General features: G+C 37.7%; 4 protein-coding genes across 10 annotated transcripts in view; all 4 read left to right on the top strand.

Moving 5' to 3' along the window:
- Window positions 1–352: 352 nt before the first annotated feature.
- Window positions 353–3,937, top strand: LOC111651504 (troponin I, slow skeletal muscle-like). Its single transcript, XM_087172728.1, has 6 exons — window positions 353–478; window positions 1,378–1,727; window positions 2,118–2,249; window positions 2,376–2,465; window positions 2,904–3,077; window positions 3,167–3,937. The coding sequence occupies exons 3-6, from the start codon at window positions 2,145–2,147 to the stop codon at window positions 3,254–3,256; spliced, it is 459 nt and encodes a 152-aa protein (XP_087028854.1). The 5' UTR covers window positions 353–478; window positions 1,378–1,727; window positions 2,118–2,144; the 3' UTR covers window positions 3,257–3,937.
- Window positions 3,938–5,708: 1,771 nt separating this feature from the next.
- LOC111651503 (troponin I, slow skeletal muscle-like) lies at window positions 5,709–9,137 on the top strand. The gene is made up of 5 exons (XM_023401446.2): window positions 5,709–5,905; window positions 6,009–6,140; window positions 7,164–7,253; window positions 7,419–7,592; window positions 8,391–9,137. The coding sequence occupies exons 2-5, from the start codon at window positions 6,030–6,032 to the stop codon at window positions 8,475–8,477; spliced, it is 462 nt and encodes a 153-aa protein (XP_023257214.2). The 5' UTR covers window positions 5,709–5,905; window positions 6,009–6,029; the 3' UTR covers window positions 8,478–9,137.
- A 1,085-nt stretch (window positions 9,138–10,222) lies between these two features.
- bpgm (2,3-bisphosphoglycerate mutase) lies at window positions 10,223–13,669 on the top strand. 2 transcript variants are annotated; one of them, XM_023401444.2, is made up of 3 exons: window positions 10,223–10,329; window positions 10,810–11,432; window positions 11,919–13,669. In XM_023401444.2, exons 2-3 carry the CDS (start codon window positions 10,832–10,834, stop codon window positions 12,092–12,094), a joined length of 777 nt encoding a protein of 258 aa, XP_023257212.1. In that variant the 5' UTR covers window positions 10,223–10,329; window positions 10,810–10,831; the 3' UTR covers window positions 12,095–13,669. The 2 variants fall into 2 exon arrangements, with proteins under 2 accessions (XP_023257212.1, XP_023257211.1); XM_023401443.2 differs by lacking the exon at window positions 10,223–10,329 and adding an exon at window positions 10,692–10,715.
- A 602-nt stretch (window positions 13,670–14,271) lies between these two features.
- Window positions 14,272–27,266, top strand: part of LOC111651500 (uncharacterized) — a 29,478-nt gene continuing 16,483 nt past the window's right edge. For 5 of the 6 annotated variants that reach the window (XR_015436940.1, XR_015436939.1, XM_087172726.1 and 2 more), the window contains exons 1-2: window positions 23,617–23,766; window positions 24,146–24,249. Coding sequence is in view for 4 of the 6 variants with exons in the window: in XM_087172726.1 (XP_087028852.1) it covers window positions 24,176–24,249 (74 nt within the window). In the remaining 2 variants the exon portion in view is untranslated. Of the gene's footprint in view, window positions 14,439–23,616; window positions 23,767–24,145; window positions 24,250–27,266 lie in introns of those variants that run through there. The other variant, XM_087172725.1, reaches the window with a different exon arrangement.

The raw sequence follows: 27,266 nt of genomic DNA, 5'->3' as shown, positions 1-27,266 counted from the left end.
CGATAAATAAAGATGTGGAACAAGGGAATAAAGATACTCCAGACTGAAATCTTTCTTCTGTTTGACATCTTAAAAACTTTGATACAAACTCCAAATGGTGAAATGTGAATATGTGACACAGCACAAGTGTGGTCACCTCTTTAAATGCTCACTGTCACTTCCACCAACAGGTGCTGTTGAACTCGAGCAAGATCCTCAAAGGTTTAAGCCCATAAATGAACTTTTATTACCTCCTTTCCTGTCTGAATATTGTGGTGATGCTACGTATGTGCATCAGTAAATGTCACTGTTGGTGGACAGACAGTAGCAGTAGCACAGACAGGAGTCTATTTTAGTGAGCCATTCACATTTGGCACGGACACTATAAATCTGATTGATTTTTCTCCATCGTCTCTTCAGAAAGTCGATGCTTCGCCCCTCACACACGCTTTTGTTCAGTTTTGAGGTGCGGCTCAAGGGGCTGTCTGGCTTCACTAAGGTACAGAGTTGCTATTCTGATACTTGTGGATTATTATAGATGTAGTGCGGTGGGCATGTAGATGTTTTGAGCTGAATTATGTTAATAAGAAGTATTTTCTTAACATGTTAAAAACTACTAACTGTTATCTTAGACTGCGTGAAATTCAGAGAAGTGTCTTCTGATTAAGATTTACAGCAAGCTGATCATTGTCATCTTACATGCCTGTGGATTATCTGGCCATTCACCTTTTTTGTCACCTATGCAGAGGCTCTCGTCAGTTATGTTCACACATGCACTGACTCAGCACTTTGAAACTTTGAAAAGGACACAATACAAGTGTTTTCAGTGAATTTGGTTTTTGGTACTTTTGTACTTTTAGTATTTAGATTTATCTTGTGAGAATGCATGCTTATAATACTTGAAAATTAACACAGCAAAATTGAATTTTAGTTGTAATTTATTCATTTTTAAATTTCTTTTAATCTTTTACATTTTCATGTGAATTCCACAAGAATGAAAAAACTGATTGAAAAAAATTCTGTTGACATAATTTTTTGGGTTACATGTAATGTGAAAAAGGACCATCACATACATGTAACTTTGGAGCACCTCTATATTGCACAAGGGAGAAAATGAAGGGAGCGAACAATAAATAACTTTGTGCAGGCAGCTTTAATGTGTGAACGAATGTTTGGAGTGGCTCAAATACTTTGACCAGAGAAGTCAGAATATTCATCAGCTCAGTTGAACAGGTGTTAAATGTGAAGGGAATTTATTCTATTTGCACTATTTCTAATATTTCTAAGGACTCTGCCAACATATAGATTTTTTTTCTTTGTTCAATTCAATAATTCAATTGATTCAATAATAACTGACTACTGTAAATTTTGGAATTGCACTTATTTTTCATATTTCAGAGTGGGAATTTAAGACAATCATGGCTGATGCGTGAGTATTATCACTTTTGGCTTAGTTTCATGTGTTCATTGACAGCTTTAAAATATACTATAAAACTATGTGTTGATATTCATTATGTAAATATGTTTATATATTTTCTCCCTCTTGTTAATGCTCCAACAGACCTGTGAGTATCTATAAAAAAAAACTTTTTCAATCCTCTATTTCTATATTAAGGTCATACAAAAATCATATATGCAAATATTCTGTGCTCCCCAATATATAGTATAGACTGAGGATGTTAATGTTCTTAATGTATGAATTATAGAAAAAATCAAAGATCTCTTCCTCTCGAAGGCTGGGGTTGAAGGTAAGTTTTTTTTATTATAATTTGAGATGCTTTTTAAATATATTCATTATAAAGAATTCAAGATGTCAAAGTGCAGAACTTTGTATACTCTAAACTTTAGCTTTTGATGTTGTGTGTCAGCATACAGCACAAAGTGGTGAGTACAGTGTTGTGCAATGTGAGAAATGGTTGTGTGTTTTAAAAAATGTGTTAATGTGTATTATACATACAGTTTACATATATAGCACTTTTAAAATGATGTCATACTCATTGTCAAGTTGTATCATAAAAACAGATTGACAATTCTGGTAAATTTTTTGGACTTTTGGCATATTTTTCAAATTGGTCTAGAGAGCTCAATAAAATTAGGAAAAGGCCATTTTCATCCATTTATTTTTATTTCTTCCTCAGATCAGACTATTGGCAGTTGCTGCTCAGATGCTGCAGGAGGACACACAGCAGAAGATAAAGGAGAGAGAAGATGCTCTGGCAGAAAGAGTTCCTCCTCTAAATCTGTCTGGTCTGTCTTTGCAAGAGTTGCAGGTATTTCACTTCATTATAAAGTGTTTTTCTCTCAGTGACCGCAGTTCTTTCTATTTGAGTTCATGTCATAGTATCATATTGCTAGAGGTGCATTATACTTTTTTTTTTTTTTTTTTTTTTTTACAGGATCTATGTAAAGACCTGCACCACAAGATTGATGTTGTGGATGAGGAGCACTATGATATTGGCCTCAAGGTTTCCAAAAATGACAAGGAGGTGAGCTGCTCAAAAATGAATGTGAGGATAAAAAGATGAATGTGTTAATGTTTTAACGTTTCTGGATCCAGTGTCTTTACTATGAGGACGAGGTCACAACATAAAAGATCTTAAAATGAACAAACATCGCCTCTAAGTGGCAGCACTGAGAATAACAAGACATAACTGAATCGTATACATAAAACCTTTGATTTGAATTTGATTAGTCAACCACAGCAGCATCTGAACAATCAAGTTTAATTAGTTTGACAAAAAAAGTTTAACTCAGTGTCCACTTACTAGCTTTTTCCAGAGCTTTTAACCACATTCTCAGGAGCTTTGTTCTATAATGTGTTCATGTAAATAAATAAATAGCAGCGAGTGTGATAAAGTCTTCTTGACTCAAAAAGATAGAACAACAACAGCACAATCCTGTCTATCCCATGATCCCCTGCCCAGATTCAAGATATGAATCTGAAGATCACCGAGCTTCAGAGCAAGTTTAAGAAACCAACCCTGAGGAGAGTGAAGATCTCCGCTGAGGCCATGCTGAGCGTCCTGCTGGGCTCCAAACACAAAGAGTCCTTCGACTTCAAGGCCAACCTCAAAACAGTCAAGAAGGAAGAAGAAAAGGTAAGACAGGCTTTTGCTTTAGAGTCTCAAAAACCTCCAAAATGACCAGGTTTATTTCATCTATCCTGTTTATGTTATGTTTCTTACAGAAGGAGGAGGTGACTGACTGGCGTAAGAATGTGGAAGCCATGTCTGGTATGGAGGGAAGGAAGAAGCTGTTTGATGCCTCTGGAAACTAAAAAGAAATAATTATTTTTGTTTAAATCATCTTCTTAGGACTAATTCTTAACATTATCTACCATCTGATTTATATCATATTGATTTAGTAAACATTTGCTGGTAGGATAAACACCCTTAAAACTAGGATTGTCTTGGAAAAGCAACAAACATTGTTAGTTTGTTGCAATATTTTGAATATTTTAAAATTGATTGTAGGCTTCAAGTTGTTTTTAATTTATTCATATAATAGTAAAAAATGAATTATATATGGTATTAAAGACAGTGCTGTATTCCGATGAGTTGACTTTCAATCTACTTCAGTATTAACCACTGTGTATTAATGATGCAGTGATTGTTTGCAGTAGTTCTCCGCTGTGGCCTCAAGATGGCAGTATAATTCTTTCAAACCATCACAGTCTACTCAGACACTGTGGACCCACAGCAGAGTATTTTGACTGAGGAGAAAAAGTTTTTGTCCCTCAAAACTTAACAACCAATAGTGTGTTATCTATTGTGATAAATTACACATCCATATTGTTGTCTGATAATTAAAGATATACTGCTAAAAATTTAAATCAAACAGTATAATTTCAGTCTCTGTTAAAGTTGTTGCAGTGGGAGAATGTTTTCATCATATTTTATGTACCTGATACAAAGTTGGAACCAGCACTGGTGTCTTAATAAAACACATAACAATCCTGCCTTTGTTTTTCTCCACTGTGTAATCTAATAATCACTTTGGATTTTACACAGGATCAACTTTTAATTTTTTCCTCAAAATCATAATGTTGGACTAAAGCTCCTTCAGTCCTCACCCTCTCCTCCTTAGGGAGGAGACTAAGAAAGCATCTAAGGCTCAACAAGAACTTTAACACCTCATACGTATGTGATGTGAGAGACGTGGCTCAAGAATGGTGAGGACAGAGGGTCTATTTTAGTGAGCCACTCACATGAGCTCTAGAATCTATATATCTACCCTCTTACTGTCCTTCTCGTCTCAGAAAAACAAGCCTGTGAGTATTTGTCATCTGTTGTATGAGGTAAGAATTCTTATTTCTAAATATTACAGAGAATCAAAGGATAAAAAAACAAAATTAAGGCTTTTTATTACAATACTCTAGATAGAAATTGCAAAAACTCGAAAAAGTCCAAATTCATCAGTATTAATAAAAGTTGTAAAACAGCATTTATGTTAATACCAGTTATAATTTCTTACAACTAAATGCAATTAAAAAAAAGAAAAAAAGACAGCTATCTTGTGTTAAGATATCTTACAAGTTATTGAGGGAGGGGACATTTTTTTCACTTTCGAGATCAGCTGCCTTCCTCTGATCTCAAACAGAAGTCCATGTTGAAGTTATAAATAACACATCAGTGTTATCCTATTACCATCACTTACAATTTAGTTGTGTCATTTCAATGTAGTTATCTGGAATTAAGAATGAAATAGTAAATAAATTGTGAAAAAATGATTTTAAAAAATGTGAAAAAAAACTATCCTGCCCCCTTTGTTTTATTATTGAGGGAACACTTGTCAGGTAATTATAACTATTGTTGGCTTTGTTTCAGAGAGTATTTTCTTAGTCATAGGTTTGACCTTTATACAATGTCATACATTGTTTGTGTGCCCTGCTGTGGATCTACAACCAGTGGTATATATGGTTTCTAACTAACTTTCTAACTGCTGATGAAACTGATGGTCAGTTTTTCCTAATTTTGCTAAGCAGAAATGGATATGTGTGTATTCCCATTCTTAAAAAAACTGATAATTTTTCTCTTCCTGTCTTTTTCCACTGAGAGATTCAACTTAAGGGGACACACAAAACTGCAAACATGTCTGAAGCGTAAGTATCCATGTGTTAGTAACTTTCCTGACACCATAACGCACACATGGTATGTGAAATTACAAAAATGTCACAAATTCTACTTTTCCTCTTTCTCTTTGAATTACGGATACCTCCATCCTAATTGGACAGGCCTGCGGTGAGTTTAACTGTGTGTTTAACTGATTAATCTAATTTTGATTTTAAATTTATGGTATCATTTGTGGGACTCAAAACTATGTATTCTACAAGCTAGGTATTCTCTACTTTAAATCTGTAATTTCTGACTACTCTTGACTGACTTCATAATCCAAATAACAAAATTATGTATTACATGACATGAATCAAACATTATGACAGATCAGATCAGATCAGATCAAATTCTTCTCAGGGTGTTAGTCATCATTTATCATGTGTATAGTGTCAGAACAGAAATAGCATGCATCATCTTCACACTTGAACACAATCTGCAGTTTCTACTGGGAGTGAAAATAAACCTGCTTTAACAACTTGAACTGGTACAGGAATAAAATATGATAAGTATGGTAAGTGACATATATATTATTATTATTATTATTATATATATAATATATGTATGGGTAGTGATGACATTAGAAATATGTCGTGGAGTTTGTTTAGTGAAATGTCCATGAACTCAACACTGTGCTAGTGTTTATACTAGCCCGCCTCTGTCAGTTACTTCAAGAAGCAAGGAACTCTAGGAAATGTCTTGTATTCACTCATATAGTTGAAATTCTTTGCCAAAAATCTGAATGAACTGTACACTGGCTTTTTTTCCAGAAACCAAAGCCAAAGATCTCTGCATCTCGCAGACTGTTCCTGAAGGTGTGTGTTAGTCTTGGATGGAAATGCTGTAAAAAGTACTGTAATCCATACACTGTCTGGTTGACTGAGGTGTAATTTTGTATGTGTATGTGCTGTGCACCAGACCAAACTGATAAAGAAGGCCATGACCATGCTGGAGAATGAAAAGCAAGCCAGAAAAGATGAACGAGAGAGAACCCTTACTGAGAGAGTCCCAGCCCTCCAAATGTCAGGCCTGTCTCTGCAGGATCTACAGGTATATTTATCACTGAAGCACCTTAATCCACACAAGGATCTTTTTATGGTTATGACTCTAATGAAAGTCAACATTAAATCAGATGACTGTCTTAACACTTCACCATCACTTCACCCAAATCACTTTTTTCCACCTACCCCTAATGATATCTAGCCAAAAGCAATTAGTTTTGGCTTTATTTGCAGGGGTTCTGAGACGTATGCAACCACCCAAATATAACTGTGGTGAGTGTAATTTGGTTTATGGGGCTCAAAGCACCGGAAAATGAAATTTGAAAATTTGAAAACCACAACACGCAATATCTCTTGCTAGTGTCACGGATCCGATGAAGCAGGGGTGAAGGTTAGAGACTCAGATGTGGAGGACGAACCGGTGTCAAAGAATTTATTTAAACCAAAGTCCATACATGGGCAGATGCCACTGACAAAACACACACCAAGCATCATCACCAACAATGACACCACAAAGACAAGACAGAGCAAGGGCTTTTTAAAGGAACGGAACTGATTAACAATGGAGAACAGGAGGGGAAGCAGACACAGGTGGGACACATCAGGGATGATCAACCAAAGGAAGCAAAACTAGAACTCAGACACTGGGGCGACATGACTATCAAAATAAAACAGGAAGTGCACGAGGAAACAGAGCACAAAACAGGGAAGACTAAACTAGACACCAGAAACACCCAAACCAGAAACACTCAAAACCCAGAACAGAAACCCAAAACACAGAAAACCAAACCAAGAAAATGTCCAAAAAACCAAAACCCTGGAGCCTCCAGGCGGAGATCATGACAGCCAGGAACAATTAGTTGGAACAACCCATACACCTTGAAGTCAACAGTTTTAAATTGGACCATAAGAAACTATTTCCAAAGAAAATAATGCATGTATTTATATAGAATCATATTTAAGGTATACAGTATTTTATAAACAAATGCCTACATGTCATATTGTCCTTACAGTGTCAAACTTTCAAACAAATACATTATGAGTCTAATGCACTAAAGGTTTCTGTCCACAGAATCTTTGCAAAGAACTACACCAGAAAATTGATGTGGTTGATGAAGAGCGGTATGACGTTGCTTCTAAAGTGACAAAAAATGATAGGGAGGTAAGTGATATTTCGTAAATAACCATTTCAGCTTTATCCTTGTTCACATAAAATTAAGCATCATACAAATTTAAGGAATGCATACTATGTAACCAATATTAAATTGGAAATTAAAACTTTATGGTAATGTTGAGTGGGGGGGCGTGTCTCTTGTGTGGGAAAAAGATCCAGGACCTGTCTCAAAAGATCTTTGAGTTGAAGGGCAAGATGAAGAGACCAAACCTGAGGAGGGTGAGAGTGTCAGCTGACGCCATGCTGGGGGCTCTGCTGGGCTCTAAGGTCAAAGAGTCTGTGGACTTCAAGGCCAACCTCAAGACTGTAAAGAAGGAGGATGAAAAGGTAAGGGTTTCTGACTTTAACTTCAGTTTATCGCAAATTATCATGTGGTGTCCCTTCACCGTCTATTCACTTCATCCACTCAGTATCAAGACTGCTTCTTGGGACCACTATTTATTATTTTATTATATATTATATATTATTATTTATTATATTGTATTTGGGTACACACTGTATATTAAAAACAACATAAGCAATCAAATGACAAAAAAGTTCAAAATATATCAAACAGCTGACAATCTGCACAATTTTTGTAAGACTGCTTGTTTTGATTTCAGCTTTAATAGACTACATCTTTATTATCATTACACATTTATTGCCACCATTGGCAAAAAAAAATTTGGGACTGTACACTGATATTGAGGACCTTGTTGCAGCCTGAATATATTAACACTATGACTGAAGCTAAAGATATACATTTCTTGAGCACATACATTAAGAAAGTTGGTGGGATAATTAAAGTAGATTTAAATGATGCCTGAAAAGAAACCCTGATGTGAAACCTGAACTGAAATGCTTTTAAAGGAACTAGAAAGTAGGCTTGAACCTGAGAAGGGTATCATTTGTTACCTGTCTGTTAAAAATATAAAGGAATAAGAATAAAGTGTCTGAGGCAATATTTACTGCAAGAAAAAAAAATTGTTTTATGTTAACATGCATGTATCCTTATCTTCCCCATCACTGTAGGCCTATTTGTGTTGTCCAAAATGACTACAAGAAAATACTACAGCAAAATGACTACTAATTGTGTTCTAATGAGAATTAAGTGAGGCCAATCCTTTTTATACTTTCATCCCACAGAAAGAGGAAGTGACTGACTGGCGTAAGAATGTGGATGCCATGTCCGGTATGGAGGGCAGAAAGAAGTTGTTTAATGCCGGGCAGTAGATTTGAAGTGAATATCTTTGTGAAGATGTTTACTGCTCTATAACAGGTGGAACCAGTGAATCATGTGACTATTGTTCATTTTATAATGACGGTGAAAATGAAGACCAGTAGGTTCAGGAAAGTCAATGTTTCAACTGTGAACATATTAACTTATTATACTTCGAGGAATACATATAGTTTTTTATATAATGGCGTAATGCAAACTGTATTATGAAAAACTTATGTATTTAATGTATTTGAGCAGTGTACTGCTTTGTAGTTTTTAGCATCCATATGATTTCATGAACAGAGCACCACTATTGGCTGTCCATATAAACAGGCAATAATCATGCAGATGGGTATGTTTTAACAAGTATGTTACTGTGATACTTTGATCCTGTTGCCTTCAAAAGCATCTTCCAAATCATGGCAACATAAAACATGGAAATCAACATTTGTGTTTGTTCTTGTGTTTTCCACAAAGATAATAATACCTGTTGGATTGAGAAAGAGAATGAATACACATTCCAGGGACAGCTAATTTTGACAGTCAACTGTTCATGGAGTCACATCAAGGTGAGCATCCTTGAAACTGAATGTGGCATTAAACTAAAAGACACTTTGATGAGAAGAAGCAGTGTTATGAATTGTGCATAAAACAATAAAATGTAATTGACATTGCTCAAAGAAGACTGGTCATCTGTGCCTTAAACTGGAGAGCTATTACTCTCCTTACAGCAGTGTTCAAATATTTGTATACTTGTATTAGTCAAGTTATCATCTGATGATTTACTGTATATCCTCATAAATAATGACTACTGTCAAAAAATGACGTACCTTTTTTAGATCTCCCTTTATTCTATGAGATTATTGTGAGTCAAATATCAGGTTTTATAGCATTAATGGATATTTAATGATTTAAGCAACAATGTGACGAAGCACTTTGATTTGTCTCCCAAAGCCAAAACAACATCTTTGAAATGTCTGATAAATGCAAAACCCAAACACATTCATTATGCTATCACAGAAGACTGAGGAAAAACTGAAAATATGAACAATGGAGAAGATGAGACCAGAGCATTTTGATATATTCTCTAAAAATGACTCAAAACGGCTAATGGATTATCAAAATAGTTGCCAAATATTTTTCTGTTGATCGTCTAACCACTAATTGTTATAGCTTCAATTCAAAGGACTGAATGTAGATCAAAATGTCCTTTTAAATGACAAATGCAGAAATTAAATGAGTTGGTTTCAACAATGGCTTCAATATACAGAGAACAACCGTTATTGCTATCCTTGGGCTCTGAACCAACATTTCAGTAACTTAATTGTGTTGGAGTGGCAGTAGTTTCCCAAAATTGAGGATAAATGATTATTTTACTTAAAACTTTAACAGTTTGATTTTCTTTATATCTACATTGTCATAGCTACACACCTGTATCATTCTGGGCGGGTATACAGGTTTACACAAACCGACCCTTCCCCTACCTGTAAGTAAAGTTATTTCACACTGCTGTTTTTCTCTTACAAACAACATAAATCCTTTCCAAACTGAAAACTACAAAGCTCATACTACGAAATATCATCAGTTATAACCAGCCGACTGTACCTCTCTACATCCATGGCTGACAGAAGTTACCGCCCTTCTTCTCCCTTCGCCTCCCTCCACGACCGTTACTACTCCTAATATGGGCATAACGTTTGCCAAAGAGCCCACCCACATGTGAGATGCGCCCTTCTGATTGGACGGTTGGAATGTCACTCAATGACGTTTACAGGAACGCTGTTGTACTGTACATGGCCTGCGAAGTACTATCAACACAGACGGCTGTACCATCTCCATTTAGGCCGGATTTAAAACCCACACAGGGTAAGACGACTTTTTCGAAATATTCTGGTCATTTTGGGATGAGGTTGCCACATGCCTGTTCTTTGGTTTTATAGGTTGGTCCTGTCTTTACCTCGGTCTAAGCGGCCATAATACAAGCAGCAACGGACATTTAGTCCGTTGCTGCTTGTATTATGGCACGTCCATCCATCCTCTCGTCTTAGCTTAAAAGCTTTGCAGCAGCATACAATAAAGTATTTGCACATAGTAGTTAGGTATTGTTATCTGTTGTTGTTTAGTGTTCAGCCGACGAATGGGTAACTGCTCTAGCTATCTGCCTGTCACCTTTATAAGGCAACCTCTAACCTTTTGCTGGCTCCAAGTCCCTGCTCCTGAACCCAGATCAGATAGACAGACTGATATTGGATGTAAGCTGTGTTCTGCTTAAATAAATGTAATATTTTTACTTCTGCTTTCACTGACTGCATGATTTTTACATTAATTTACTCCAAATGTGTGCAGGTTTCTGCTGCTGGTGCTTCGGATGTCCAAGTACAGACTTTTTCTGCTGAGGCATGGTGAGGGGGCCTGGAACAAAGAGAACCGCTTCTGCAGCTGGGTTGACCAGAAGCTGAGTGAAGATGGGGTGAAGGAGGCCCAAGACTGTGGCAGGCTCTTGAAAGAGCAGGGCTACAAGTTTGACTTGGTATTCACCTCCATACTTAGCCGGTCCGTCCAGACAGCCTGGCTGGTGCTGGAGGCTATGGGCCAGGAGTGGGTCCCTGTTGTCAAGTCCTGGAGACTTAATGAGCGCCACTATGGTGCCCTGATTGGCTTGAACCGGGCAGAGATGGCTTTACAACATGGAGAGGAACAGGTGAAGTTGTGGAGAAGGAGCTATGACATCACTCCACCTCCGATAGATGAATCCCATCCATACTTTCTGGAAATCTACAATGACCGTAGATATGCAACTTGTGACGTGCCCAAGGACAGCCTTCCTCGAGCAGAGAGCCTGAAGGAGGTGCTGGACAGGCTGCTGCCATACTGGGACAGCATTGTGGTGCCAGAGATAAGGAAAGGCAGGACTGTGCTCATTTCTGCTCATGGAAACAGCTGCAGGGCTCTGCTGAAACACCTGGAAGGTATGCTACTGGACTGACCTAGGCTATTTTAAAACAGCGCTCTCTCAGCTTTTGTTTTTGTGCAGTGAATGCATTCAGTTGAATTCAGCAACAGTTCCTGAATTCCTGTTTGAAGCTTTACAAGCTGCTTTTTTAGTCATCAGATTCAGTGAATTGGGGAAGGACATTTTTCAGTTCCAGAAATGGAAGGTTGAACCTGCACAAAAAGGCCAGTGGGTTTATGTTACATTTGGCAGAGGCTATGAAATCCACGCTGACCTTTCATCACACTCATAAGCTGCCGGGGCTTCATGTGCCACAGGCCACTCAGTAACTTAACACATACTGACTGTTACATAATAATATGCAGCAGTGGCTGGCAGCTTTCCTGCATGTAATGTCATCATACGGCACTATTGCAAAATGAAAGTCTGCAAATTGTCAGCAAGCTTGGTTGTAGTTTGATTGTCTGGCATGGTTTTAATATTAGTATTTTTATTTCAACAGGTATATCAGAGAAGGACATAGCCAACGTGACTTTACCTACAGGGATACCTGTGCTGCTTGAGCTGGATGAAAACCTGAGGCCTGTGAAACCGCGACAGCTCTTGGGAGACCAGGCAAAGATTCAGGCAGCCATTAAAAAGGTGGAGGATCAGGGAAAAGCCAAACCATCAAATTGAATTCACTAAACTGACTGTAAGATTTAACATAGCTCTGTTCTTGTCTCTTCTGATCCTCTTCAAAATATTCAAATAACTCATAATATAATAACATTAGACAATAACAACAAGAGATTCTTGTTAGTAAGATTAAAAGAACAGGTGTTCTGACTTACAGTTAAATTGCTGTATGTGTAATAAGGAAGAAGAAGGAAGTCCATCAATGTACTGTAAATGTTTCAGTGCTGTGTATTATGTGTAAGCACTGAGGGCAAATTTGGTTCATATCTTATTTTTAAGCTAATTGTCCCTACGTATGACTGTATGGTAAACCCTAAAGTGGTTATCTATTTATTTACTCCTTGACTCTACCTTTGCGTATTTATAGTAATGTGGTGAAGTTGAAAAATCTTGAAGGAAAATAATGCTCTTTTGCTAAATGATGCTTTTCTATTACAGTGATAAGCTTTAAAGGTTTTCTCTTACATTTTAAAAATGTGCCTTCAGTATTAACCTCATGCTCAGATTCAGTTATTTTTGAAAGCTCAAACAGGTCTTATGGTGATTTTATTTGGGAATAAAAGCACCCCATTAACAAACTTTACCTCGTAGAAATTGATAGCCAGGCTGTTCATTTCAAGAATGGGTTAATTGTGAGCCACAGAAGAGCTGTAAATATGCAAAACACTGAAATCCTCTACTGTCCTATGTGAGTTACTTATAGTTTTAAATGTCCTATAGGTATGACAGGCAGACATGTTGCTTTTCTATTAGGTTCATACAGTACATTCAATTTGACATTGAATACATTGAGTTTAAAACACCATGGCTATCGACCGTGGTTATTTGGTATGATAACTGGTTTATGCTTTGCACGTTTTGGGGATATGAGGAAGATTTTTTGAATTTATCCCCTTGTTACAAAAATGCAAAAACCACGAGAACCATGTGAAAAACAAGCACTATTTGATGTTCATTTTAAATTCTAAATTTTTGTTATTTATAGCAGCACTCTCTTTTAATATTATGTTACTACTGTGTGTGTTACAGGCTACTTTACTGCATGTTGTATTGTGTCTCTTGTTACAGTACTGTGCATCGTTTGTGTCTCCTGTTTTCTCAGTTTGTTGTTGTTTTTATCTGCCACTGTTATTTTATACACTGGTTTGTTAGGACAGCAGGGGAAAGATGATAAGTTAAGAACATGCATATGATTATACTAAAGGGTAGAAAACACTGATATATTTGTAATTTCATGGAGGATGATTTAATGTCTTTCCTGCTGTCTACACCTTCCCATGGGAGAGTTAACATGATGGAATAAAGGGAATAACATTTTCCTAAAATAAAACTTTTAATTACTCTGTTAAGGTCAATTTTAAGCTTCATATTGTCAGATAATTCAATGTCTCAGACGTCACAGAGATATATATAATACGTTAGCTGTAAATCTGATGGTGGAGCAATAGGAACAAATTAGAAAACAAACAACAATGCTGTTTTGGAAGTACAGATATGCCTGTAATTTGGATTCTGGTTGCCTTGAGCCCACTGGAAACAATAAACAGCTGAGTTTGTTTGGCTACCACAGATGGATCCAGAGGAGTGGCTCTTCATTTCTCAACCATTTCTGTAAGTTGGCCAAACCAGATGGGCTGAGCCAGGGAGAAACCTTCTAATTGGTTGAAAATGCTCTTAAATGGACATGATGATCAGCAGGATTCTTATTCCTATCCATGTGGTGGCAATGATACTATGTTATATTGTAGAGATTATACTGTATCAGTGTTCACATAGTGTGTGAACCATGGAGCATAGTGTTCACGTGTAGTCTATAAGACCTGTACACCTGTCATTTTACATTTCTTATCAAATTCACACCATCAAGGGAATGAGTGTTAGAGGGCTTAAGCTAGTTCATGAATCGTTTTGAAAGTAATAAGAAACATGGTTTTTGAGGACTGCACATTTTAGCACTCATTCAGAAAACTATCATTCATTATATACAGCATTTGGGGCAGTTCAGAATCACATAGAAAGGAAACCAGGCGGACACACAAGGTTTATGATTTTCTCAGAAATCTTTTGCTTATTGACTCTTCTAAAGACCAAATCCTATAGAACTTAAACAGTTAATAATCTCAGAAATAATTGAGTGTGTATAAATTAGATGAATCAGTGGCATTAGAATTTAAACACATCCTTAAAGTTCAACCGTGTACATGCACACACACATCTGGCCCGTGTGGACATCACTGAGTTGCAGCTTGAGCAGGCGGAGCTGTTAACACTGTGCTTATAAACGTCTGGTTGCTCTCCCTCTGCTGACTTTCAGCAAGAACAGTCATTCTGCTCTGCAGGCCTGGTAAGTTCTTATGATACTATCTTCTAGCTTTTTGAGGTTGACGTGGAGGAATCGGAGATTTGTTAACCAGAGTTGAGAAGAATATGACTGGCACTGTGACTGGTAAAGTTGTAGCTGGTTTCAATTAATGTTGTGTCAGGATAGGTGTATGGCTCATTCACGAGAATAGTTTTTTGGTTTTGATCAGGAGCAGGTAACCTATATTCAAAGACTACATCTTACTTGTTGCAAGAAATTATCTTATGTTGCTTACTCACTCTTCACCTCCTTGGAAAAAATACTTTATATCTGATCTAATCTAGATACACCTGTCTCAAGATAGACCTATGCTTCTGACAAGTTGCAAGTGGATCAATCTTATATATATCTTATAAGACATTTATTTGGGGCAAAAAGTAAAGAAAGGATTACACAGTGCTTATTCTGTATACAGATATTTAAATGACGAGATTATGTTGAAATGTCTTGCCCCTTTACAAGTTTGGACACTGGCTTGAAAAGGGTCCTGGAGGGACTTGCATCCTCAGGCAGAGTAACAAATGGGCAATATAAGTGTGAAGGAAAACATTTGTTTATGCTCAGAACAAAAGATATAAATACTGACAACTTAAAATGTTACTGAACGATTTAAGACAATAAAAGTCAATAAACGACATTTTCTATCAGTGCTGGTCATTAACTCCTCAAGAGAACATATTGAAAATATAAAGCTCATATAGTTTAGTATATATCTGCTGAGGAATCTAAATTGGAAGGAGCAGTATCCAAGTTGCATTCATGAAATGATATTAGGAAGATAGGACCTGCATAGTCCTAACTCCTAGAATCCACATTTTGTGAGGCTCAGTACTTGTATCCACTCTGTTCAACGCAGGAGTTAATACTATTCTGACTTCAGTGTCTGTTACTGATACACTGAGCAGTCCGGCTGTGGAAAAGCTGTTTGCTGTAGTGGACATGCCAAGTGAGTCTCCTATTCCTTAGATGGTATTGAAGATAAAGGCTACAATCACATGGGGTTGGAGTGTGTGAGTTTATGACCATGGGCTCATCTCCTTGGGGACTGGAAATGTGTTTGGGTTTCCAGAGCATCCTCTCCCTTCTTGATTACTGTCACGATATTTCTGCGTTACAAGACTGAAAACCACTGTGTACCTACAGTAAAAATTGCCCACTTTGCATGAAGTGAGAAAGTTATTTATAATAGATTTGACTTCAAGCCTTCATAGCCTTCAGTGTGCACGTATACATATGAACACGCAGCAGAAACACAAAGAAGAAGAGTTCATACTTTTGTTTTAATGACATTTTTTGTCATCTGTGGACGACTTTATGTTTCCCATTAAAAGCTGTGTCAAATTAGCTCGATCCAAAAAACACCAATGTCTTCATGGCGTCTGTGACAAGACAGGGTGGGATATGAGCTTTCTTTGTGAGCATGAGCAGAGAGGATTTTTTAAACAGAGTGAGTTTAAAAGTCATTAAAAAGAAGTTGGGACACAAACTTACCAAATGTGAAACTGACACAGGAGGGAGTTGGCAGCTGATGTTTTATTCAGAGCACAAATTAATATTTGTAGAAAGTGGTGTGATTTGACCAAGAGGAAGGTTGACTGCCCTGTTTTTGTACAGATGGGATGCTTTAAATGGGAGAGGAAATGGTTTTCCATATGAGCAAATCACAGGGGGGGTAGCAGTGAATGTTAGGGGCCCTGACATTAATGAAGTCATTCATCAGTAATCAGTCTGCCATCAAACCTACTCATGGGAGATGTATGGAGGAATAACATTCTTTTATAACATACCAGAATTATTTAGATGCAGGATTTATCTGCTGAAATGTCCAACTGTTGCTATACCACTGTTTTGACAATGATGATGAGCTGCCTTTCTGCCTCACAGCAGCATTATGGAAAGTGGATTAATGGCGATCACAATGGAAAGAGGTTATTCTTGGATTCCCACTTTGTATAGCAGAAGGTATTTCCTAGAGTAAACCATGCTCTCTGTCCATGGCCTTGCACCTTGCCAAGCTGGGACACTACAACTAACACTGCCTGTGTACTTCCTTAAAAGGAGGCCGAGTACACCATCTCAGCTGATGGGATACGGAACAGGGAGTGCACATAGCTGCATCTATTTCCATTGAGTCTCTGGCTGAGGAGGAAACTCTAACTCAGCTTTGAATTCATTGATTCATTTAGCATCTTGTGTCACCAGAGATATTTTATTTGAGTTTCATTGATCACTCAAATCTTTTTTTTTATTTTTTATCATGGACAAAATACAGCAAGCAAACAACAATCTCCACTTGTTTAAGGTTCATCTGATGATGGATTCCTTGTGTCCCTTTGCTTATTAAAACAAAGCTGAGCTGCAGAGAGTGGAGAGATGAAGAGCGAGTGAGTGTCCTGCCAAGCCTGTTTCTCTGTTTAGAGATGGTAACTCTCTAATCTTCACTGCACCACTTGATAGTTATTGGTCACAGAACAACACACCCTACATTTTAACCCAACTATACACAAACATTTTAATGAGCTGCAGAAAAGGTCAACATTACAGTATGTTGTGGCTTGCAAACTGAGAGGAATTTGTATCCTGGTCAGGGACTTTTTCATATGTGACCATGTTTGGTCATGTGGAGTAAGCAGCTGCGTCTTCTTGATTGATTGCAAACGCCTCTCTGGCAACTGTTTATCTATAAGCGTGTTGAAGCACTTTCTTTATCTTTCAACAAGAACCTTGTCTGATTTTGGGATATAGTTACCTGAAAAGTTACAATGACAGAAACCAAACGCATAATTCCTCAACAACTAATCAGCAGTATGTACAGTACCTGCAGTGAGTTAAACACATCTCCAATAAAGGCTGAAGACAGTAATTGGCCTTTAAAGTCTTTAGTGGAAGTAACTATGATAACATCAAAAGAGTATAAATATAGAGACAAAAAATAAGAGTTATTACAAATCAGAAAAAGATGGGATAGCCTATAATAATAAAAGGCTTTACCAAAGGTATTATAAAAATTAATTAGTACATTAAAATTATTTCACATATCACCAGTGAAATATCAACGATAAATGAAACATTCACATTGATAATAAGATTGATACCATTCACATATCTCTACGCAAAATATGAAGCTACTGCCAGCAGCTGACTAACAAGGGGAAACAGTAAGCCAACCTTTGTCCAAGGTTCAAGAGTGATTTCAATTTTCTCATTCCAAGATAACTCTTTGCAAGAAAGCAAAAAAGAGTATTTACCAAAAGGTTAAACTTCCCATACAAAGAGAAACACCATTAATCTAAGAGAGTAAAACATTAAGAGTAAAAAAAGTTGAATAAATTAAGATAGGACATTGTATTAAATGTTAGCCACAGACTGCTAGCTACAATAGCTAGCTTGGTTAGCAGTAAATTGACTTAATTAACAAATCAAGAGTTACAAAACAGCTGTAATAAAGTGCCTATAGATGATGGTCCTAATGGGCATTTGGGGAGTATATAAAAGCATCTGTAACTGCGGTGGCGGAAACTGGCTGCTACAGAATGATATACTGAAAATAACTGCTTTAGAATGAATGCCTGTTGTTTATCATAATAAATGACATTAGAACAAAATATAAAACAAATAGCAAAAAGTAAGTTTGTTATTGTATGGCTTCATAGTTGTTACATCCACAAGTTGTGATGGATTGAGAGAGACAGAGCTGTACAGATACTGATATCCAGCTGCCTGCATGTCTTTCCTGAACATTTCCAGAATGAAGATGTGAGGTCGACTGTAACTTGCCAAACCAAATGTAAATCATCCATTATAAGCACGGTCTTTAATACAATATAATGCTTTCCTCTGCCTTCTTTTGATGTCTGATTAATACACTGGCAGACTCTCTATAGGGACGCCATCATCAAGCCAGTAATTACAAAGCCAGACAATATACAAATAGCACATGGCGTGTACACAATGCTGGGATGAATAGAAACACAAAGGAGGACCATGCAATTGATGTAATTATGGGGCTTTTAGTAAGAGTCTTTTAACTTTTGTATTGCACACCGACCACTAATGTCTTATAAGACGTGGAACACTTGAGGAATTCTCAGGCTAAATCCTTTGGCTTCAGAAACAAAGGGCTCAAATGTGGGCTTACTGTGATTTAAGTACTTTTGATGGGCAACATTGGCATTGGATACGAAGCAAACACGTTTTTGTTCAGAACTGTGTCCATTAATCACACTTAAAAGGTCACCCAGTTAAATTCAGTTATCAGTATATTAAAAGATTCATAAGTCAGCGCTTTCAATATTTGTTAATAGAATGTATATATTCTTTCAAATTATAGTAAGAGATCACTCTAATGCTTTTAGTAGACTTTGCAGCGAGGGCCAGCACTCTATCATTGATCTTCATGTAAGTCTCTGCATGTTCTGAAATAAAAAGAGTTTGTACTAAGCACAAACCAGGTAGGATGTCAGATTCAGATAATTATTTTCCTTACAAGCTGCAGCTGACATTGGCTGACTTAATGTTTGAATGTGAAATTGTGTTTGTCCTCTGAATACTCTACATCAGGTGTAATGTGTGTTATCTCTTAGTTCCTTGTTCATACATTTGATCTATTAAGATAGCAGCAGGACCTGGCAGGGATAAGAGACAGTCCTTTAAGGCAGAGCCAGGCTTGCTGTTTGCCTATGCTTCCAGAAGTTAGGCTTACTGCCTCCTGGCTCTAGCTCCATAGGTAATATATGGACATGACAGTGGTATTGATCATCTCATCTAACTATCAGCGAGAAAGTGAGTAAGCACATTCCCAAAAATGTTGCACTATTCCTTTAAAAGCCCTATTCTGTCATTGCATAATTGTGTATATTCTTGCTCAATGCTTGAATGCAAATCTCATATTTACACATTTGACAGAATCCATACACAACTACTTTTTGCCAGTCTACATTTCACATTCGTGCCACGTAATTACATGCTGCCAGCACAAAACCAGAATTGTTTCCTCGTCTCTGCTCTTTTCCTCATATGATACGTGATTTGTTGCAAACATCTAAATGAATATTCATGAGAAATGTCTGCTGAGAGTTAGGGGCGGCATTCGGCTAGTGATGAGTTGCTAGTTGCATGAGAGCAGACTGACTGTGGTGATGTAGAGAAGAAGATGTCCTGCACCACCAGCGTCTGATCCCATCAGAGTCAGAGCAGATGAGCTAAATCATTTACAGATGTATGAATTATAAACTGCCATGGGCACCCGTCATGTGGGAATTATTTGTGGAAAGAGGAGAAGCCTAAAACATGCTGTACATGTGTAAACGAGGAGATTACAACAATCTTTTGCTGTTTATATGTAAGATAATGTGTAACCCCAATATGATCAATGCTTCGTGCTTGTTTGTTTGCATGTAATAATTCATGCAAGCACACACTTCTATCTAACGGGGCAGCTATTATGGGGAACTCTCAAGTTAGTATCTGTACTCAATATGTGTGTGTGTGTGTGTGTGTGTGTGTGTGTGTGTGTGTGTTTGTGTGTGTGTGGCTACCTGCCAGAGTGATGATTTTTCAAACTTTAGAAATGCAGAGGTCTGCTGACCGTGTTGGACCCAGGCCAATTCAAACAGGGCTGGATTGCGACTCTGACATGTCTGTGAGCTGTAAGCCTGCAGAAATCTTTGTTTGCTGCTCCACAGAGTCCATAAGGCTCCAGCACCTGCGTGAGAAACACAGACCAGCCTTTGTCATCCCCAGACTTTAAGTGGTCCCACATAAGACCAGCTGTGAGGGAGTGATGGATATCAGTCTCATGTAACTGTGAGAGAAATCACCCCCGTAGTTTAGGGCTGGAAAACTGAATTTTTACTGTAACACACTTGTAAAATATTTGGCTAATGTCAAAATGGTGGTAATGATGGTGGCTAGGGTGATTATATTAATGACAATAATAAAATGAACTGTGGTAATCATTAAATCATTATGATTGCATATTTAGTTGAACCCTGGGAGAACACCTGTGTCCGTGACATCATAGTTGACTGATGCCGGCTCGGTGGTGCAGACCAGACCAGGAGACCATAGAGGTCACTGGGAAATCTGTATCATCTAGAAATCCTGTAATCTTTTCCATGCATTGTGATTCACCAGCTTATACCTACAGTACAGTATATTAAACACTGGCACCAAAGCTGTTTCAATGACTTCACCTAGTGCTCATCAGTCAGACAGTAGGCTATACCGTTGGTTCTGTCCTCTTGTCTGAGAGACCAAGCTTGGCTTTCTTTTTCATTTGAGGGGTTTATTTTGCTTACACATACAGTAAGTTAAGTAAGTCTAAAAATAAGTCTTTATCCCTTTTATTCCTGATCATTATGGATTATACATTATTAACACAACCATCTCTAAAAATGTTTTGTCCTGAAGTAAAATTTATAAGTTGCAATAAATCACTCTCCTGTTTTGCAGAGGTAAAGTGTAAACGAGTGTCATCCTTTTCCAGGAAAGCAATGAACTGTCTCATTAGAGATGTAATGGATGTTTTCAAGAAGGCCTCTTTAGGCCCATTTCTGTTGGGCTTTGTGACTGTATATGGAATCGGCCATTGTGAGAACGAAACTGTTGTATGCCTGAGTCATACAATGATCCGCTGCTCACTGCTGGTGGGCTCCTTTTCAGATCTGAAGATACAGATATTAAACATAAAAGGATGATGCTGAAGTGGCCTTCTTTATAACACTGAGAATGATTATAATACTGTGCTAGTCTGGCTTTCAATTGTTTGGGACATTAATATATTGCAGGTGTGTCACATCAATGTAGAGGAGGAGGAAACACACACAATGGTGCATGATATAAACAGAATTAAGTGTGATGTCAACTTGACTCCGTGGGCTCACATTATCTGGATTCCCAGAAATTTTTTCGTTATGTTGTTTTAGAAGAAGATGGATTGTTTCCTCGGGGCAGGCCAGAAACAGTCTCTGCATCTTTTTCTTTCAGCATGTTCTCAAGACCAATGTCTTTTGTCTCATTTTCAGTTTATATATTAACAAGCAGAAACAAGCAGTCTGTCAAAACATTGGCCTGATGTTTCCTCGATCAGTGCGTTGAACAATTAATTAGGTGTCTTTTTGCTGCTTTAAATGGTGATGGTGTAGATAGCAATTGTTTGGTTTTGGGGATTTGGACTTTTCTCCTGTTCACCCATAGAGGGACAATCTCACTTGGATGCCTTTTTTTTTAAGTCTTCTGATGTAGTCTGAAGATAGTAACTGAGCTAAGAAACTGTATGGAAAGACATAACAAAAGTACTAATCAGTACTACTCTTTGGGTCTGCCTAGGAAGTACACTATATATTTATTAGACTACATTGTCATAATAAAAGCTCATTAGGTATTTCACCAATGTTGCATCTTTTGTTAATAGAACTAATATAATGATAATTATAATCTGTCCCAGACTGTAACAATGTACATTCAAACACTGGAATTGAACTGTGACAAAATGTCTGGACTTTTTCTTTGGTTTCATTTTCCTTCCACCTCTGAGTGGGATGGAGTTGTTAATCTTTCTGAAATCACACATCAGAGTTCCTATGTACTTTTACACCAGTGTACTGCATCTGTTGGCTGGAGCCACTGCCAGACTTTCTAACAGACTTCAACAAGGTGTTCAAAAGCTGGTTGATGGCAGCTGCTTATTGTGCAGCTGGAAAATATTCAAAGCTGAGCAGAAAGGTTCACTCATTTGAGTTTTTATTGGCAGTGGTTTGGAAATGGTGCTCAAAGCTGAAGGTGTTAACATATGGTTACTTTTGTTTGAAAATCTATTGCATCCAAGTCTATCCACTCAATTTATTATTTATTATTTATCTATGAAATCTATATGATTTTTTTGCTCTATATCAGCCAGGAGTTTTGCAGTTAATGACTTGGCAATAGATGTTTGTGATGTTACCAGAGCCAGCCAAAATACAAATTAATCTTTACTTTATCGAGGGTTTAGGCAGTAGGTTGATTGCTGTTGATACACACTGGATTGTAGATTATATACTTTGGCAGCCTTTTACTAGAAATTATCAGTGGGCAAGGACCAAACAAGAGGAGAAGGAGTTAAGGGTTCACTGGTTATTATACAACTCAAATGAAGCTGTTCTGTAGAGTAGGTTGTCAAGTGGATCTAAAGCCCCACATCTGTATTCTGAAAGTATGTGTAGGGGGTTGGTTAATTCTTTATTCAAACAGGTCTTACTTAATTGAGGACACTTTTAGGGAGCACATTAGGGACCTACAAGAAAATTTTAAACACATTCAAGAATCACACCCAAATGTAAAGAAGTTGTTAGATACATGAGAAGACTGTTTGTACAATGTTTGTACAGTACATATGAAGCTGTGGCTGGTTAGCTTAGCTAAGACCAGAAACTGGGGGAACAACTGGCTCAACAAAATCTGCCTTCCAGCACCCTGTAAGGCTCACTAATCAACACGTTACATCTCATTTGTTTCATACATAAAACATGTATCTTTGACATAACCCACTGTAAAAACCACAAACTAAACATGCATTGTTTTATTCTATTTTATTTTGTGTAAGGAAATGAGATATAATGTGTTAATTAGTGAGCTTTTGGGGTGCAAGTATAGGCAAATTTTGTTACCTTCATCTATGTTACCCTATTTCTGTTTCCAGAATGAATTTCAACCCCCTCTCTCTATGGATAATAACTGATATAAAGTGATGTGTGTGCATGGTAACAATGCCAGCAACACTGAGCAAAGACTGCATTGACAGGTAGCCTAAATGGTTTATCAATTTATTCAAGGTTGATGAGATTGGATTTGACATTTGGTTGCAGAAGCTTTGCACAGTGATACCACTATGCATCAGTTCTGTAAACTAAGGGGCCTTAAAAAGAACAGGAGGAGATAAGGATAGTAGGTCGTTTAATAGGTGTCGATTCATTTTGAAGAGAGAGGAAAAAAAAGAAAAAGAAAAAAGACTGCAGCGTGAAAGATGGAGTAAAGATAGCAGGATGAGACAAACTAAGAGAAATAATTTGAGAGTCTGAAGTCAGAGATCAGGGAGGGGAAAGTGAGACAGAGTGAGAGAGCAGGAGTCAGGTCGAGGAGGAGGAGGGAGGCTGAGAGAGGAGAGGGGAGCAGAGAGGCAGGCTTTGCCTTTTCTGGTAGTTAAAGCCACGGACAGAACAAGCAGGAATTCTTCATGCTGCAGAGGGGCTGAGATATAAACCAGACACTAGAAGTTGATATATGACGAGAAGGGAGACAGTGCTGTCCATGGACTAAACTTCAGCTACTGGTAAGGTATTGTAAACCAACAGGCACTGTAGTTTTTGTTACTTTTTACCCATGCCATGGAGTATTTTTGGGTGGTCCCCTGTAATTTTATTTTTCAACCGGCTGGGAAACATTTAGTGAATTGTTCTTATTGAATTGAACATGTTTCCACAGTCACAGTGAGCGTTTGTTACTTAGTATTAAACATCCCAGAGGTGATGAATTACCATGATGATGAAATGAGATTAATCTTATATGGATCAAGGATCCTACTGTGCGCAGATTGTCAAAAAAGAAAGAGAAAAAGAAGATTCATCAAGTGTACGATGCAAGATGGATGAATTAATGACTGATTAGTGATTTTCGGAAACATGATGTGATATCACACTTGTGTCTTTTAGTGAGAAAGTGAGGAGAATCTTTTGGGCATCATGGACGATGACTTTGACCGTCGCATGGAGCTGAGGAGGCAGAGGAGAGAGCAGATGCGCCTCGACGCTGACAAGTAGGTGAACCCACTGAGAACACATAAATATATGAAGAACATATGTCGGGTATTTGCGTTATTTAGAAGTACAATTTTGACTGTGTTATCTTGTTTTGTTTTGATGCGATTCTGATGTTGTCGTTTTGTTTTGTTTGTCCCCTTTTTCTGTTGGTTATGTTATGTTTTTGTTATTAAAAAAATATATAGAGCACATACATACAGACAGACATGGACATTTAATCATGAGTGAAATTCAGTCCTAAAAAGGTGAATGTGGTAAAAATCGTACAAGCACTATAAAAGGATGGGTGACATCCTACACCATATTATCTTAAATCAAGACCTCATAGTTTCATCAGTATTTGACTGTCTGACTCACCATTCATGAGATAAACCGGACGGCTTCAGCAGACCATATTGGATCATTAAGGCCCAACATTCCCAGTCATTTATAAACCACGTCTGCAGTTGTTGACAGTTATTAGACAGCAGCTGCTCACGAGGAAGTCACTCTGCGTAGGTGTGTATGTATTTTTGCATGAGGGATTTGTGAGTGCCTGTGTGACTCCACATGAAGCAGCAGAGTAGAGCAGACAGGACTTGGATGGTGCTCAGGTGATGACTGCTTAATGATCTTGACTCCCTTTTCACTCATTAGGGAGTCAGTCAGCTGTGTTGCTGTTTGGATTTGTCTCTTGCTCTCTGTCGTCTCCCTCCCTCTCTCTTTGTTCTCATATAAATATACAGTACTGTTATAAAGTCATTACTGTCATCCAGTTTGGGAGTAAAGTATGTACTCCTGAATGTAAAGCTGCATTTTTAAATGCTTGGATAAACTACATTGATATAAACTGAAAGGGTGAAAAAAGGGTTTGAGAAAAATTAGCAAAAACTCAGGTTTGATAGCTGTATTCATAATTAGTGCCAAAACAAGTAGAAGTAATTTAGGAACCACTGAGAAACAAAATGAACCAAACAAACCATAATCTGCTGTGAAACCCCAGGGACCTCATGTGATGTCATCAGCCCAAGTAAAGTGAAAACAGCTGTGTTAATTAACACAACCGTTCACACCTGTAGCTGTCAGCCGCTGCTTAATTAGTGAGCCACATTTTTACACAATGGCATTTGTTACAGCACTATTGGCTTCCCTTTACAGTGATGCAGAGTTAAAAGGATAAGTCTGGTGGTGATGGTAGTGTCTAAATGTTTTCCTATTGTCAACAAATCCATCCCATGGCAAGACCAAAACCAACAATAAATTTACCCTGGTAACAAGTGTTGTCTTATTCCTGTGCCACAGAGCTTCATTGTTGTCTAAAATTTGTTCCTTCATTATAATGAATGTGGGCACTGTACTTTATTTTAAGTTCATTGTAAACACCATTCTTCTGCCACAGCTACTCATTGGAGCCCCCGATTTGTGTTAGTCCGAAAATAGTCCCCAAAAAATGCACTACTTACTCAATTTTCAGTATTAATAATTAGTTAAATATTAGTAATTAGCATTCACATACAATGACCAGGTGTTTTGGGAAATGATTTCACTTTTTCTTTTTTTTTTTTGGTTGGTGTACAAAATACACTGGAGACAGTAGTTTACATCCAGACCGTGGTCTGTGGTTAGGTTTAGGTTACAAAAAGGTTAGTGAAAGATTGTGGTTTTGGTTAAATGTAAACAAACTCATTGTGTCAGAAGTCACTGTGAACTTTTTCTGTATTAAACAAGACCATGACCTTTGCTAACCTGCTAAGTGCTGTGAGTGGCTATACATAAGCATAAAACTGTTTAATAATCATATAGTCACTGTAAGTGCATGTTGTGCTGCAAGATTGGATGTTTTGCTAGAAAACAAATGATAACGTAACAACATATCCTGTTACGGTAATAGAAAACATAATCTGGTCACAATTAAAATTCCTAAAAAATACATATAAACATGATTTCAAGGAGACAGGGTTGGGTCTTGGGGCTCACAGAGATGTTGGAGCTAATGGCTTGTTTCTTTGGGCTTTAAACAGGATGTGTTAGAAATATGTACAATTATCAGTTTTATCCATCAAGAGATGATGGTGAAATTTGGCCATGGCTACATCTCACACATCATTTTCCTTCAGTTCAGGAGTCAGTTGCTGTCATATCAGATGTCCAGATCAGAGCCTCAATGAAAAAAAGGAATTTTCTCACAGTCTTGAAGCCAGCTCTGCCAGCCGTGCCAACACAGCCTGCCTTGCCTTTTTCTGCCTCTCACCGCCCTCCTGCTTCTCAGCTCCTCTCTGCAGCCTGAGGAAACACTGCAGACGCTGGAATGTTTTGACTCCCATTTTTATTTCAGCTCAACACATCCTTCTCTGAATGCTTCAGCTGAAAGTTTTAGTGGAGTTTTCAGTCTCTTTTCCCTCATCTCACTCTGTTTTCCTGATGGCCAAAGAAGCCCTCATCATATTACCCCTCAGGTAACTCATCTGGAAATGTAACAGTAAAAATCTCACAGCAGGCCTCTAGCTTTGGGTGGAGTAATCTAATTGAATTACTTCCTCAATGATTCCTTGTGGCAACCCGTGCCATTTGGAGGAACCTCTGCCTGGGGATTTTCTGGATTTCCGTCTCATTTGGGCCTTTGTCTCTGTTCTAAACACAGAAAGGATTCTTGTGGTTCCCATCCACCTCGCCCTCTCACAACATCTGTAAATCATTGTACTGTGGGTTCAAGATGAGCAGAGTTAAATAATACCCATGCGCTATCAATGGGCCATTTCAAGCTTTCTCCCTGCCTCATAAAGCCTGGTGATGCTCGGAAAGATAGTGTGGCATGCTCAAGAGTCTCAATGTGAATGTTTTTCACAGTTGGATCAAAGTCAATGACAGGATGTTGAAAGATGTGGAAGATGGAGGGAGAGACAGGAGAGCAACAATTTTGGCATTGTCTCTCATCTCTAATTCTACATCTAGTATTGTTTCCACTCTAGAAAGATTTCCTTCATCACCTCATCTTTTTCTCTCCACAATGTAGATAAAAGGGAAATTTGACCTC

The sequence above is a fragment of the Seriola lalandi genome, unplaced genomic scaffold (assembly GCF_002814215.2).
Source record: "Seriola lalandi dorsalis isolate HSWRI2012SDOR001 ecotype SW California unplaced genomic scaffold, Sedor1 jcf7180002053683, whole genome shotgun sequence".
NCBI lineage: Eukaryota > Metazoa > Chordata > Actinopteri > Carangiformes > Carangidae > Seriola > Seriola lalandi.
The sequence above is the reverse complement of the archived record's forward strand: the minus strand, read 5'-3'. Positions and strand labels throughout refer to the sequence as shown.

Bases quoted from the DNA above. Each gene is read 5' to 3' on its own strand.
- LOC111651504 (XM_087172728.1), top strand. From the start codon at position 2,145: ATGCTGCAGGAGGACACACAGCAGAAGATAAAGGAGAGAGAAGATGCT. The intron at 2,466-2,903 runs GTGAGCTGCTCA...TCCCCTGCCCAG, and splicing joins TTTCCAAAAATGACAAGGAG to ATTCAAGATATGAATCTGAA. The intron at 3,078-3,166 runs GTAAGACAGGCT...TGTTTCTTACAG, and splicing joins TCAAGAAGGAAGAAGAAAAG to AAGGAGGAGGTGACTGACTG.
- LOC111651503 (XM_023401446.2), top strand. From the start codon at position 6,030: ATGACCATGCTGGAGAATGAAAAGCAAGCCAGAAAAGATGAACGAGAG. The intron at 6,141-7,163 runs GTATATTTATCA...TTCTGTCCACAG, and splicing joins TGTCTCTGCAGGATCTACAG to AATCTTTGCAAAGAACTACA. The intron at 7,593-8,390 runs GTAAGGGTTTCT...TTCATCCCACAG, and splicing joins TAAAGAAGGAGGATGAAAAG to AAAGAGGAAGTGACTGACTG.
- bpgm (XM_023401443.2), top strand. The intron at 11,433-11,918 runs GTATGCTACTGG...TTATTTCAACAG, and splicing joins TCTGCTGAAACACCTGGAAG to GTATATCAGAGAAGGACATA.